Source organism: Rattus rattus, chromosome 1 (genome assembly GCF_011064425.1).
Source record: "Rattus rattus isolate New Zealand chromosome 1, Rrattus_CSIRO_v1, whole genome shotgun sequence".
In the NCBI taxonomy this organism is placed as follows: domain Eukaryota; kingdom Metazoa; phylum Chordata; class Mammalia; order Rodentia; family Muridae; genus Rattus; species Rattus rattus.
Window position 1 is genome coordinate 3,457,633 of NC_046154.1, and position 15,051 is coordinate 3,472,683.

Here is a 15,051-nt window from a genome sequence, read left to right on the forward strand (position 1 = left end):
ATGTCTCTCTGTCTCTCTGTCTCTGTCTCTGTCTCTCCATCTCTCTCTGTCTCTCTCTGTCTCTGTCTCTGTCTCTGTCTGTCTCTCTCTCTCTCTCTCTCTCTCTCTCTCTCTCTCTCTCTCTCACACACACACACACACACACACACACACACACACCACAAATTAATTAAAGCTAAAGTCTCAGATCCTAAAGAATCAGAGCCTCCATGAACTTCTTTGTCAGAACCAAGCCTATCAAGCTTCAGGGAGGCCCCAAACTGGGTCTTTGGGTACCCTCATTTAGTTCTGCAAGAGTCCTGTGCTGCCATCTGCTGGTATGTGGGGTACATCTTTCTACCCTCCGTATTTCCTGTGGAGGACTCAAGACCTTGAAAAGCATTGACTTCACAGAATTTCTTCTGTACCTTTACAATGCAAAATACCAATGTTAGGCTTCCATAGCCCCATGTCGATACTTTTACAGTATCGTTTGTTTTCAGTTGGGTGTTTTTTTCTATTTGTAGGGAGCTCTTTGTTTATGCTTGGTAGTCTTCTTTTGCTAGAGAGATCTATTGCAAATATTTAAATATTTTTCCTCGCTCTGCGTCTTGCCTCCCACTTTCGAAACAAGGTCACATATTGCCCTGAGCCACCTCAACTGAAATAGATATGACTTCTGCCCATTCCTGAATCCAGATCCGACCACATAGTTTAACGAACCTGAAGGCCCACTGTTCAAATTCTTCCACTTTTTACAGAACCCTGTGATTATTTTACACTGTTGCAAACCTCACTGATCTCCTTTAGGACAAATACTCATTACTAACTCAGTAGTCCTTACAGAAGTCCTCGAGTTCCTCAAGTAGCTTGCTCACACCGATACAACTTCAGGAAGAGGAAGATGAGAGAGAAGCCAGTTTACAGTAGAAAGGGACCTTTAGAGGAAAAGAGAGGAGAAGAAAAAGGAAAGGGAAGAGGAACAGAGAGAGAGAGAGAGAGAGAGAGAGGGAGAGAGAGAGAGAGAGAGAGAGAGAGAGAGAGAGAGAGAGAGCCTTTGCCCAAAGCTCTGGCTTGTCACCAGCCGCCGGATCTGGTCAGTTTGGGGTTGTAGCTCGCTGGTCAGCCAAAGCCCCGCAAAGCCCCGCCCTTCTGGACCTGTCATCACAGAAGCCGCACGTGGCCGGGGTGGGACCTCAGACGACCTGCAGCCATCACTTTGTCTCCTCCGTCATCTGTTGGGGCCGCCGGCGCCAATCACAGCCAGCCGACCGGGGCCAAGGAGCGTGTGCGCCCTGGTGAGCCAGGACGGAGAAGGGGCGGGGGATAAAAGTCACTGCATTTGGAGGGGACAGTGTTCCAGTGAAAGGAACCTGAAACGGGTTCCAGCAGGCTGGAATCTGAGGGGGGTGGGTCCCGGTGACAGGCGGAGATACCAAACGGGGGCGGGAATCAGTGGTTGGGTCTCAGGAAAGCAGAGGATCCTGGGGTAATGCAAAGAAGACGAAGGGGCGGAGTCGTGGAGGGGCGTGGTCAGGGCTACAGAGGCGGAGTCTGAGGGATTAAAGAACCGGGGCAAGGGGACCAGCTCCGGGAAGGTGGGAACTCGGACAAGGGAGAGGGTGGGCCGGGGCGTTGCGGGGGCGGGGCTCTGACCCAAGGGGAGAGGTTTGCAGGCCCAGGCTGCAAGGAGGGCTGCTCAGTCACTGTCCCAATCCACTACCTTCTCAAGTGCAACAGGACCCACGGAACTACAGGTGTGGGGCGGGGTGCGTGTGGAAAAAGGACAAGGCCGAAGGTGGGCTTGGGCAGAGCTGAAGTAGGGACCACCGCTAGCGAAGAAAAGAATTTGGAGATTGTTGCTTTGGAGTGGGTGAGGCGGGATTGGGGGAGCAGTTAGGGGATCAATGTGTGAACAAGGAGGTGTACTCTTGGGGCTGTTGTGGGGGAAGGGCGAGAGTGCTTTGTGAAAGTGGGAGGTACACTGTTAGGGAAAAGGATCGCTGTCTGATGTGGAGGATTACAGGTGATACTTGAGCGATTCGGAGGAACTTCGGGAGAATGGGGTTATATGTGGTGGAGACGGACTGGCGTTCCAGCGTATGGGAGAGTAGATGGGGTTGTATAGAGAAAGAGGGGCTGGCTTGTGGGGTACTGTATGAAAGGCAGGAGCTGTAGCCCCTCCTGCTAGGGAGAATCTCAGCACTTCTAGAAAGTAACATTTTGCATTGTAGGGACGCCAGGAAGACATCTGTGATCTATGTTCTAGGAGTGAGCAGATTTAGCAGAACAAGCAGCCAGTCTGGTGTTACTGGCTGCTGAGCTCCTGACCCCACCTTCTGGCATGGGTACACAGAAAGCAAGCAGGCCCTCCTGGCCACCAGGGTTTGTGTGACGGTGTCTTTCTCCTACCTTGAATCTGTAGCTAGCCCAGACTAGGGTCCTTTCCCCGAAGTGTCTCCCGGAACCCTTCTGTCACTGGGTTCCTGTCAATCTCCTATCTAGTTCCTGTTCCTACAGAAGCTTGCTTTGGTCTCTGCCCACCCCGCCCCACCCCCTGCCCTGCCCTTATGTTCTGGGTGTGCTCATTTCCCACTTCCTTCCTCGCACTGTGGCCTGGCCTGGTTCTTGCCAGTCTAGGATCTATGACCTGCTCCTGACTCTGTACTTAATGGCCAGGCATGCTGTAACCAGCATGGAGGCTCAGATCCCACTCCCATTACTACCACCACCACCCCTGCCAGTAAATCCCAAGTGACTGGTAGCCACATTTTACCTCTTGCCAGAAACTGATTTTTCTCTACCTTTGTCCTTCCCTGGGTGAGGAATCATAGGATCCTCAGCAGTTCTGGGGGTCCTCTAGGAGAAATGCTGAGAAAACTGGAAGTCTTCGCTGTGTGCTTTGAGAGGTGGGCACTATAATAAACCTGACCCGGGAAGGGTATAAGGCTCTAGCTCAGCTAGGGGATGAAGAGAGAATGTCTCCCTAGTCCAGGCTTAGAAGTAAACTATCAGAACAGACATTGGGGCCCAGGGACTTGTACTGCCACTGTTCTTTTTGCCTCTGGGTTGGCTTGGAGGGGGTGGGGAAGGGCTGCCTTCCACAGCGTGACTGAATGAGTGTGACAGTGTTGCTGAAAGGGGCCCCAAGCCAGCCTTCTCATACAACCACCCAGTTGCTGAGTCTGGCTGAGAAAGGGAGGGGTGTTCAGGACAGACAAAGCCCTGGGGTAGGGTTGGGTAAAGAAGGGCAGGCTGAAGCCTTTTGAGGAGGCACCGATTTCTATGGCAACACTGCTTCCCAGACGCTCTCTGTCAGAGAGGGGCGGGCCTAGGGCAGAGGCATTCAGGCTTCCTCTGGGGTAGGGCATTGCTTGTGAGTGGGTGGGGCATGAAGAGAAGGGGCAGCAGTTTGCTATGCAGAGTATATTGCTTTTCTGCTTCGGTGCCAGCAACAGGAATTCAGTTGCTTAAGCCCATCCTCTGTGACGAACAAGAATGCACAGCAGCCATTAGGATGTCCTCCATGGCCATTGTTTAAAGGAATCCTTATTTGTTTGTTTTGCATTTGAGACAGGGTTTCTTTTTTTTCTTTTTTCTTTTCTTTTCTTTTTTTTTTTTTAGTAGCCCAGGCTGGTCTCAAACTCACTATGTAACAGATGATGACTTTGAACTCCTGATCTTTTTGTGTTCATCTCCCAGATGTTAGGGGAGATATGCACCACCAAAACCAGCCCAGAACCTCTCGTTTTACAAATGTGCACATTTTATCACATTTGTGGTAAAAAAATAAACAAACAAACAAAAACAACAACCGGTCCCTAAAGCTCCATAGTGAAAGAACAGGAGGTAAGATCCAGATTTTAATAGTGCCGTTTATTATCTGAACTATTGTGTGCTTCACTAAATTTTATTGAGTTCCTTTTATATGCCAGGCTCAGAGAATGTTAGTACAAAGAACAGAGTTGCTGCTCTTATGGAACTTCTAATAAAACAAGAGGAAAAAGAGGAGGAACATGAGGAAGAGGAGGAAGAGGAGGAGGAGGAGGAGGAAGAGGAGGAGGAGGAGGAGGAGGAGACGACGACTATGTATGTTTGTGAGAAATGAAGTCGCTGGGTGCTGGTACATGCCTATAATCACAGCACTCAGGAGGCAGAGGCAGGTGGATCTCTGATTTTGAGACCAGCCTAGTCTACAGAGTCAATTCCAGGACAGCCAGGGCTACACAGAGAAACACTGTCTCTGAAATCCAACAAACAAGCAAAAAATTAAGTAAGCTAGTGGTAGCTGCTATGTATTTAAAAAGAGGATCTATGTGTAAAAGCACCTCCAAGCCTGGTGATCTGATTTTAATCCTTGACCCCATGGTGACCCCATCGTGACCCTATCGTGACCCCATAGTGAAAGGAGAGAACCAAGTTCCTCAAGTAGTCCTCTGACCTGCCCACACACACACACACACACACACACACACACACAGAATGATGATAATGATGACAATGATGATGATGACGACGACGACGACGACGACGATGATGATGAAAAAGAAGAAGAAATGTTTCTTTTTTAAAGAGAGGGTCTTACTATGTTTGTAGCCTTGGCTAGCCTGGAGCTCCATGCCTAGATCAGCCTGCCTGCCTTTGTCTCCTTTGTGCTAAGATTAAAGGCATATGCAGTCATTCCCAGCAGTAATTTTTTTTTCTTCTGTTTTGGTTTGAGACAGTGTTTCTTTGTGTAGCCATGGATGTCCTGGAACTTACTTCGTAGACCAGGCTACCTTCGAACTCAGGTCTGCCTGCCTCTAGGATTAAAGACATGTGTCCTCCACTATGCCCAGCTCTAAAAAAATTTTTTTAAACATAATTCAGCATTTGGAAGGTGAGAACAGAAAGATCAAGAGTAAAGGATCATCCTCTGACATACAGTGTGTTCCAGGCCTAAATTACATGAGACCTTGTCTTTAAAAAAAAACAAAAACAAATTTTAAGTCAGGCTGTGTCCAGTAGCACACACCAGTATTCTCAGCACTGTAGAGGCAGAGGCAAGAGTTACTCAGTCTGAGCTACTAGAAACTCTGTCTCAAAGAAACAAAGCAGAAACAACAAACCCCCACAATGACCTGTAATCCCAACACTCTGGAGGCAAGGCAGGAGGATCATGAGTTCAAGGTCAGCCTAGGTTATATAGCAAGGCCTTGACTCTAAAAAAGAAAAAAAATGCAAGCTAAGAGTTTAGAGCAACTAGGTATGACCTCATGCATGACTGAACTATGCTCCTTTCCCTAGGGCATACTGAGGCCTGGAACATTTTTTATCCTGACTCCTTTAGTGTTCCCACTCTGATCTTTGTAGAAAACTAAAGCCTGAAATTATAGTTAGACAGAACAAAGGAGGGCTGCTGAGAATTATTCCTAAGATATTCTGTCTTTCTGTCTTCCTAGTGAGCTTTGCTGAGGCAAATACATTCTCATATTGATTCTTCACTTGTGTTTAGGGCTTTGAGACTTTAAAATCCTGCTCCTTCATAGCAGGGAATTCAATCTTAGGGAGCTGGTTTGTTTTATTTTTTTTAAGGGTTTCCTACTCATTAGAGGTAAGGAGAAAGAATCCTAGAGGACTGTTGTTTGCTTGTATTACTTGTAGAACCCAGAGAGGAAGTAGGGAGGGGGGGAGGGGAGGGCTCTTTTTACAGTGCAGCAATAAACGAATGGTCCTTGGGGCTCATAGCATAGGCAAAGCACAGGCCTTTATTTCTTTTGGTTCTGCTGTTTGTTCCATTTCTGTGACTGAGAAAAGGCCTGAGTTGGTGACAACATGTCTGACCCACTGATAAGTTCAGAGGACAAGGTAGACAAGGCTACCCATCTTCTCAGGTTATCTCCAGAGCAGTCCCTCTAAAAAGTGTCTATGAATGTCCAAGCCTTGCAAAAATTCCACCCCGATTATTTACAGAGCTAAGGACAAAGGTTAGGGATGCTTATTCTGCTACTGCTTAATTTGGCTGGCTCTGGGCTGGGCCTGGGGCCCAGTGACTCAAGGGGAGCTTGGTGAGTTTCGAGGGAGCTGTGAGTCATGAAGACTAACTTGGTCTCCAGACTGACTCTGGGCAGAAGGCCTTTTAACTCACTTCTGAGGATACTCTGCTTCCTTGGAGCAGAGGTCTGTCAGCAAAGAGTGCTCCAAAGCCTGATCCGTGAAGAGTTTTGAGCACAAAGGATAAGGCCTGAGTCCCTGAAATTTAAATGTATTTTTATCTCAGGAGCCTCCTGGGGTCTCCAAACAAAGGCAAAAGGGAGGGGGGTGCGAATGCCATCTTTCAGTATGGATGGAGATACGGTACGACTTTAGGTCTTTTTTTGCCTGCTTTTGTAGAAAGCTTACTAGATAGCAACAACGCTCTTGGAGCTCTATTTCGGGATGGGGTGGGGGGATAAATGGGCTTGGGGTTATGTGGGGTTGGGTTTGGTATGAGTTGGAGATTGTTGAACTGTATCTGTGAAAGCCCTGGAGCTTCCTATTAATTTACTTCAGAACAGGAAGTGTGGAGGAGAAAGGTTTGTTGAGCCCTGAGAGGATGAAGCCTGAATGAGGTTAAATGACAGGGCAGAGAATTGCTTAGGACTTGGACAGAAAAAAGGGTTAAGGAGGTGGGCGGGGCGACATTGGGTAGGCCTGCCCTTATGTGGACCAATAGGCGTGCGCCCCTTGGAGAGGGCGTGACTCACGCTTGAGGTTGCAGAGAGGCTGGCCTCCACTGGACCAATGAACATAGTTGTTGCCCCTGGAGGGTGTGGTCTGAGGGGGGCGTGGCAGCCGTGGTCGCAGTGCTGGGGGTGGCTGGGCGCTGGGCGGGGCGGGCGGCCCCATCAGCTGGTAGGAAATGGCCTGTGAGTCAGAGGGGCAGCTGAGTCTGCGGCGAGGAGCCGGGGCGGCCCCGGGGAGGGACCGTCGCAGGGAGGGGTGCAACAGCAGCTAGAGGGGCTGCGTACGCCAGAGCCCGCTAGTGTTGCACACGAAGCTGATCAGAGAAGAGCCAAGCAGAGCAAGGCTCTCAGCCTAAGCCACCCTTTGTCTGGGTTGGGGGCCCGTAGTAGGGGGGACTGGTTATCCGAGGGGAGGGACAGGGATCGGAACGGGGACGGGACGGAAGGGCCCGGAGCAGCGGCCACCGCGGCGGAGCCAATTTGGGAGTGGGGTGAGTGTGTACTAGGTGGAAGGATCAGATCTCCAAAACCTCTGCACGGTATGGGGCCTGTCCCAGGCTGTGAAGAAGGGATGAGAACCGACCTGGGAGGCTGAGCAGGGGGTGGGGGGGAAATCGTCCAGGACAAGGAGTCCAGGAGCCAAGGTGAGTCTCCGTGTCTGAGTTTGGAGGGGTCCCTGAGGTCTGCTCCCTCTCTATTAAGGGTGAAGGGCTCTAGGCCAGGAGTCAGAGGGAGGGAAGGTGAAAAGCAGAGATTGACCTTTCTACTCACAGCAGTGGTCTTGGGAACAGTCACCCTAGCGTGTATAGACATGTATGAGAACAAAATGTACAGCAGTGAGCAGCGGAACTCTGCCTAGGATAAGAGTGGAAAACACATGGATAGGAATTCTTCCCCCACCTCGTTAGGGTAAAAATGGGTGTCTTGAAACTGAAGGGAAGGATAGAATGAGCCTAGGTGTTCTTCCTGTACCACAACCTCTCCCACCTCCCAAGTCTAACAAGTATCTGAGGGTACAGACCTCATGGTATTCTGGGACTTGTTGTTTTTGCTGACCTTGCTCTCGGCATGTTGGGAGCTGTAGTCCTTGGCAGCCACAGTCTGGCACAGCTGTTTAATGCCAGCTGCTGCCCATCCCCAGTGTAGAGGGCGAGGTTTGGCTTATACTGGCCTGTCCCCTCTCCCTGCAGTCCTTCCCCATGAGTCAGCTTGAAGCTGGGTGGCAGAGGAGTGAGTCTTAGAGCGTCTCTGGACAGGGAGGGAACTAATAGGGCTCTGGATTAATGAGCAGATGCCAGGCATGCTGGGGTCAAGTAGGGCATCATGTCATCACCTGGCTTCCTTGAGGCAAGAGCTCAGGAGGGCAACTGAGATGACCTGGAAATTGGGGTGCTCAGGAAAACGCCCTTCTTGAACTTTAAAGCCTGGGTGGAGAATAGGCAGGAAAGAAATGAGAACAGGTTATACTCTCATGACACTGCCACTGCTGACGTTCTCCGCTTTCTAGCCATCTCACCCACGTGAAGGACCAGAATATTCTTAGGATCTCATTCAAAGGGGGACCTGGCGAAATGGCAAAGTATGGCCTGAAAGGAAGGCAACAGTTGATGTGGGAGAGTTTCTCAGTCCCTAAGTGTAAATGTCACCTTTCTCTCCGTCTCCTACAACCACATGAGCTGCTGCAGTTTCCCCCTGTACAATTAATCTCTCCACTCTTCACCCGTAGTGTTTCTCTACACTGTCAGGACTGCTGACCAGATCACTAGTGCTAGTATTTAGGCTTTTTTGAATTCTGATGTGTGTTTCTCCTGAGCTTGAAATGGGGCTGGGGAAGAAACACAGACCCATCCTCAGGTGTGACATAATCAGAAGTAAACGGAAGTATTACCGGGTTACAGAAAGTAGTTAGTGGCACTGTCTTATGGAAGTCTGAGATGAGAGATCTTTTGGAGGGGAATGACTTTGAGATATCCGTGAAAGAGGAGTGGGAAAAGGTATTTTGTTATATTTGTTGGGCTTGGTTCTGGTTTTTGTTTTGTTTTGTTTTTTTTCTGGAGACAGGTTTTCACTGGGCTGGCTTTGAACTCAGAGATTTGCCTGGCTGTGCCTCCAGAGTGTGTGAACTAGCGTGTACTACCACCCTTCAGCTTCTTTGTTGGTTTTGTGTTTTGTCTGAGATAGGATGTCTTGTAGCCCCATCTGACCGTCTGACCTTAACTGTCTGGTGGAGTGTGAAGGCCGGCTGTAACCTGTTTTTCATTTGTTTCTTTCTGTAATTTTTGTTTTGTTTGATTTTGACAGAGGACCTCTCAAAATGTAGCTAGACTGGTCTAGATCCTCCTGCCTCAGCCTCTAGCATTATGCTAAAGGGCATTATGGTTGGTAGTCCTCACAGACTGCTGACCAAATAAGGATGACAGTGGGGACTGTTGGCCTTCAACTTGACACTGGTCACTGAAATATTGGCTAATGGTCTGTGAAGACCATTTTTTGTGCCATGGCAACAAAGAAATGCTTTAGGTTTTTTTGAGTACTGTTGTGCCTGAGGGGGAGGGGCATGGGGAGATACTCCAGTTGTTTCCAGTTGACTGCTTGCTGCTTCCTTATCTCTGGTTTGCAGGGCCTGGGGGGAGGGGTGGGAACTACAAAGTGCCTTCTGACAGTTCTCTCCTTCCATCCCTTGTTTTTGGTTAGATTTCTTTTTTTGTTTTTGTTTTTTTTTTTCTTTTTTGGGGGAGTGGGGGTGTTAGGGGGTGAAGGTAACAGGGTTTCTCTGTATAGCCCTGGCTCTCCTGAAACTCTCTCTGTAGACCAGGCTGGCCTTGAACTCAAAGAGACTGGCCTGCCTCTACCTTCCCAGTCCTGGGATTAGAGGTGAGCACCACCAATCCCAGCACCACCACTGCCCCGCTTTGGATTTCTTTTCTCTGTTAAAAAGACAGATTTCTGGGGAAAGTTAGGATTTTAAGTGTGAAGGGCTGGCCTGGAGCTGACTTGGGGTTTGTAGTTGTGTGATGGGGTGTGCTTATCTGCATGACCTCTGCTCTTAGCACTCTGGAGTCGCACTTGCCCCTTTGTATAGACATATGGAGATGAGTTGTGTAATTGGAGGGCCTTGAGTAAGAGAAGAACACTGTTACCCTGTCCACCTACCAGCTGACATGGAATCTCTCTGATCTTTGAGGCATCTTACCCCTCCCCACCCCCCCACCCCACCCCCCACCCCACCCCCCGCTATACAGAGCCACTTCCCAAGATGGAGGCCTTGACAAGTGGTTCATCTTGCCTCTACTCATTTCTCACATCCTTAAGACAGTCAGCCAAGACTTGCTTCTCTGTTGAGTCCTCAGGTAGCCCGATTCTTATGCATGTGCCCTAGGTCTCCAGCCTGCCCCTTCTATTCCTGAAGAGTTTGTCCCAAAGCGGGAAGATATCTTGGTGTATGTGCCGATATAGTAGCCCATATTAGTGTGGGGGGGATCTTACCATTGGTTGCAGGGATCCCAGCTTATATTTCCTCTTTTCCCTCAGGGTCCAACTGAGCCCAGGAGCTGCGCGGAATGGTGGCAGTCACCTTGCCAGTGCAGTGGGCATGGACCAGACTGCAAGCTAGAGGGACAAGACATCAGACAGGAAAAGAGGACACACGCCCAGGCTTGAGGCTTCTTCATCGGGGTAACTTCCAGGAAAGAGGGGAGGGGTGTATTGCAAGTCCAGTAGGAAACTGGAAGAGAAGGTGTGCCCCTCCCAGGAGTTCCGAGAGTGGTCTCTGACTTTCATTGGTCTGTCCAGGGATTTGGACAACTTTACCCCCAACAAATTGCTCAAAGTCATCTGTTGAGGAGAGAGGGAGGATCTGAAACTCTGCTGGAAGAAAGAAGACTCCTTGATTCTCCTGACCTCCTTTTTTTCTTTCCTACAGATGTCCCCAGGCCTCCCAGCCCAGGCCCAGCATAAAGGCCGTGTGGGGGGGCCCCCCTGACCCAAGGGGGGCTTCATGCGCCACGTGCAGGCGGAGCTGTCTCCATCCTCAGAGCCAGAGGCTGGCCCTTCACAGCCTCCAGTCACACAGGGGACCCTCCAGGGTGGCCTGCTCATGGGCTACAGCCCAGCAGGGGGGGCAACATCCCCCGGGGTCTACCAGGTATCCATCTTTTCCCCTTCAGCTGGCGTCTCCGAGCCTCCTAGGGCTCTGAAGCGGCCGGCCCCTTCCACTGAGGGTCCCCGGGAGCTGAAGAGAGGCCCTGGGCTGGGGGCCAGAGAGGGACTACCCCCCGAAGAACCATCTACTGTGGGACTCGTGAGCCCAGAGGGACTGGGTCTGGGACTGGGTGTGGCTAGCCAGCATTTCTCCCACCATGGCCTCCGTGTTGTGGAACAAGGAGGTAGTGCCACTTCACCTTGGACTTCAGGGACCCAGAGTACCCCCTGGCCCTCATCAAATGCTTCCTGCAATACTTTGCACACCAGAGACTGGGCTTTCCCAGATCAAGGGGGACAGGGGTGCCTGGGGGAGTCTCCAGGGCCAGCCCCTTCAGGCCAGCTGCACACACTTGACACTGATTTGCACAATCTTGCACAAATAGGGGGTAAGAGCCCAGTGGCTAGGGTGGGCAACGGGAGCAACCCTTGGCCTAGGGAGTCCCATGGAACTGCCAATGGGCACAGTCCCGAGCACACACCCCCTGGCCCTGGACCTCCAGGCCCCTGCCCCACCAAGCGAAGGCTGCTGCCTGCTGGAGAAGCCCTTGATGTCAGCTCTGAAGATGAGGGACCAGCCCCTCGGAGGCGCCGGGGAACCCTGGGCTGCCCTCTTGCTGCCAATAGTTCTGATGCCAAAGCCACACCCTTCTGGAGCCACCTGCTGCCTGGGCCCAAGGAGCCTGTTTTGGTAAGCCAGGGAACAAGTTTGTCTATTTCTTTTCTTTCCTTTCCTCTCTTTGCAGACATGGTCCTATGTATTCCAGGCAAACCTAGGGTTGCCAGAGATGACCTGGAACTACTTCTCCACCTTCCAGGTGTAGTGTTGGAATCAGAAAAGGCACACTCCAGCACGCTAGTTAGTGAATGTGGTACTGTAGATTCGGTGTAGATTGAACCCAGGGCTGTGTGCCTGTTACACAGACACTGCAAACACCGAGCTAGATCTCCAGTCTCCTGATTTTGTTTTCTGAGACAAAGCCTTAGATAGCCTAGAGTGACTTCAAACTCCCTATGTAGCCAAGGATGAGTTCCTCCCCTTGCCTCTACCTCCTAAGTGCCATCTTATATGTTACCACACTAGCCTACTCTCATCTACTCCTAAGTAGGCATTGTGTAGGTGAAGGTGGAGGAGACCTATAGAGATATTCTTCTGAGAACTTCTAATAAGTCCTTGTCCCAAACTATGTCTGGCTTTCACACGAAGTCTCTGTTCTCAATATTTTCACCATAGGACCCAACAGACCGCAGTCCCACGGGGCGGAGGCTGAAGGGCGCCCGTCGCCTGAAGCTGTAAGTAATCAGATGCTCCCTCTCCCCTGGTCATGAAAGCAAAGGCAGAAGTCTGTAGTTTTTTCCAACACTATATGTAGTAGGGAACACCCAAGGACTGGAGACAGGGACACTCAGAAGACTCAAGCCAACCACTGTGTCCCTTCTCTTACCAGAAGCTCCCTTCGAACTCTCCGGAAGGGGCCAGGCCTGCTGAGCCCTCCCAGTGCCTCCCCCTTTCCCACCCCTGCTGTCAGCCGTACCCTGTTGGGCAACTTTGAGGTAGCTCCTTTGGGGCTTTGTGATTAAGGGTCCCTGGGAGGAATTCGATGGTGGAAAGTGCCTCAAACGGACAAAGGATTGTCATCACTCTCAGATGTGTCTACTCCACCCTAATCCCAGGAATCATTGCTTCGAGGACGCTTTGCACCATCGGGCCACATCGAGGGCTTTACTGCAGAGATTGGAGCCAGCGGGTCTTACTGTCCCCAGCATGTCACACTGCCTGTCACTGTCACCTTTTTTGATGTTTCTGAGCAAAATGCACCGGCCCCCTTCCTGGTATGATATGAAACTGACCCCAAAGTTACCTCAGAGGGCTTGGGCGGCAAAAGGGATTTCTTCCATGTTGTTCGTCCAGGAGTGAGTCAGGGTAAGATGGGAAGAATTCTAGTAAAGGGTGGAGCCAAACTGGGGGGAGGGGGCTGCTATAGAGCTGTCCGCAGTGCTCATGACCAACTTTTCTAGTTCCTACCCTGGCTAACAGTTCGTGATCTTCCTAGGGAGTCGTGGACCTGAATCCTCTGGGGAGGAAGGGTTACAGTGTGCCCAAGGTGGGCACCATCCAAGTGGTAAGTGAGGGAGTGCCGGGTGCCCTGAGAGAACTGATGTGGGAAGAGAGGAGAATCAGTCAGTTGGCCCTACCAACCTGGACTGTCCTGTCCCCAGACCTTATTTAACCCCAACCAGACTGTGGTGAAGATGTTCCTTGTGACCTTTGACTTCTCGGACATGCCTGCTGCCCACATGACCTTCCTGCGCCATCGCCTCTTCTTGGTGCCTGTAGGTGAGGAGGGAAATGTTAGCCCCACCCACCGCCTCCTCTGCTACTTGCTGCACCTCAGGTAAGCAAGCACAGGACCCTGGGAGAGCTGGAGAAGCTCAGGTATCTATCTGTTCCCTACTCTCAAAGAAGATCTCCCCTTTCTTCTCCATCTGGATTCTGACTTGGATCACATTGTCTTCCCTCAGGTTCCGGAGCTCCCGCTCAGGTCGCTTAAGCCTGCATGGAGATATCCGCCTGCTTTTTTCCCGCCGGAGCCTGGAGCTGGACACAGGGCTCCCCTATGAACTACAGGCTGTGACTGAGGCCCCCCATAATCCACGTTATTCACCTTTGCCCTGATTGCAAGCATTCTGAACCTAGGTGGGCCCAAAGCCTGCCTATCCTGCTCCATCCTGGACAGGGTAAACTGTGGAGAAATGGCAAGAGCCCCTTCAGGCTTGAATTAAAGTCCTCATCACGCTCACACCCAAATTAATCATTTGGGTGTTTAAAGCTTCGGTCTTTCCATACCCTATCTGCTCTGGGTACTCCATGTGCCTGTCCCCTCCCTTGGGTTTCCCAGGCCAGCTTAGGTAGGACCAGAGCTACCCTGAGATTGTCCCAAGTTCCCAGGCAAGTAACGCCAGCGTTGCCTCCCTGTCCTGGGCAGGGGCCACTTATTATTTTATTTATTTTTAATTTATAATTTATTCAAATTGGATTGCCTTGGTGACCTCCCAAACCTGATAATTGGCATCACCCCACTCGCAGATATTGCTCCAACCTCAGGACTTGAAGAAGCTGATGTCGGGGCAAGGGGAGAGCTGCTCTCCTCTGGCTAAGGGCAGAGGGTTTATTCCAGAGGAACTGAGTCACTTAGCCAAAGACTCAGCTTCCCTCGTTTTTCCCTATTCCTTTCCCCTTCCCTGCCCTTCAACCCATCTTCGAAAGCCAGTGTGTGTGTGGTGTGTGTGTGTAGTGTGTGTGTGTACAACTGTCTGTGTGCACCCAAACTTGGGTTTGTGTAGGGTGTGTTGCGAGAGAGAGAATTGAGTGTATGTGTAACACAGGGGTTTAACCACCTCTTACCTAGGGCTCAGACTCAGTTGTCCCTCTCCTCCTGCCTTTGTCTCCTTGCTTTGGCGTCCTGACTGAGGAAGGTGTCCAGGGACAGAGTCAGGCCTAAGGACTGGGGAACCTCCTCTTACCTGACCAGACTCTGACCCACCTACCTCAGCTGGGATGAGGGATGCCCCTCATTCAGTCATATGGTTCCCAGTTACTCCACTCCCCACTTAAGACTCTGACCCAGCCTCAACCCTTAACTCTTGGGGCTTGGCTGAGGGGAACAAGCATTTGCTGAAACTTGAAAAACAAAACAAAACAAACAAAAAACAGGAAAAATTGTACCTGGTACATTTTTTAAGGGAAAAAAAATAAAGAATAAATTCTTGTTTGGAAACTTGAACTAATCTCTACTTTTTTTTTTCTGTATTCAAAAGAATGGAGAGTCCTAAAGCTGGAATTCTGGCAACAGGCTCAAACCCATAAGATCTTAGGCTAAGCTAAGCTGAGTCTTGGACCATAGTCTTATTCCTTTTCATATGGTGCTGGGGACTGGATGGTTTGTAAAGTGAAGGTATAGAAGCTAAACTATGAGGATCCGGATGTTCACACTGATTCTGTAGTTTAGCCTCTCAGAACCTCAGTGTCTGTATATGTAAAACAATGATGAGGATGATGAGAGTGACACACAGGTCTCTTAAAGCTTGTATTTGAGAGAGCCAGAGACCTGAGCAAGGTGACAAGTTCCAGACAAAAATGAAAGGTTGAGGCTCTTTGTTGCCCTCT

General features: G+C 50.4%; 1 protein-coding gene across 6 annotated transcripts; it reads left to right on the forward strand.

Annotated features, from left to right (window-relative positions):
• The first annotated feature begins 1,213 nt into the window (after positions 1-1,213).
• On the forward strand, positions 1,214-14,668 carry Fam214b (family with sequence similarity 214 member B). Of its 6 annotated transcripts, none has more exons than XM_032891986.1 (9): positions 1,214-1,277; positions 10,215-10,358; positions 10,606-11,574; positions 12,118-12,176; positions 12,332-12,437; positions 12,558-12,716; positions 12,938-13,006; positions 13,104-13,279; positions 13,407-14,668. In XM_032891986.1, exons 3-9 carry the CDS (start codon positions 10,681-10,683, stop codon positions 13,558-13,560), a joined length of 1,617 nt encoding a protein of 538 aa, XP_032747877.1. In that variant the 5' UTR covers positions 1,214-1,277; positions 10,215-10,358; positions 10,606-10,680; the 3' UTR covers positions 13,561-14,668. The 6 variants fall into 6 exon arrangements, with proteins under 6 accessions (XP_032747877.1, XP_032747858.1, XP_032747840.1 ...); XM_032891967.1 differs by lacking the exon at positions 1,214-1,277 and adding an exon at positions 1,631-1,777; XM_032891949.1 differs by lacking the exon at positions 1,214-1,277 and adding an exon at positions 1,631-1,736.
• The last annotated feature ends 383 nt before the right edge of the window (positions 14,669-15,051 follow it).

Bases quoted from the DNA above. Each gene is read 5' to 3' on its own strand.
- Fam214b (XM_032891986.1), top strand. From the start codon at position 10,681: ATGCGCCACGTGCAGGCGGAGCTGTCTCCATCCTCAGAGCCAGAGGCT. The intron at 13,007-13,103 runs GTAAGTGAGGGA...TCCTGTCCCCAG, and splicing joins AGGTGGGCACCATCCAAGTG to ACCTTATTTAACCCCAACCA. The intron at 13,280-13,406 runs GTAAGCAAGCAC...GTCTTCCCTCAG, and splicing joins TGCTACTTGCTGCACCTCAG to GTTCCGGAGCTCCCGCTCAG.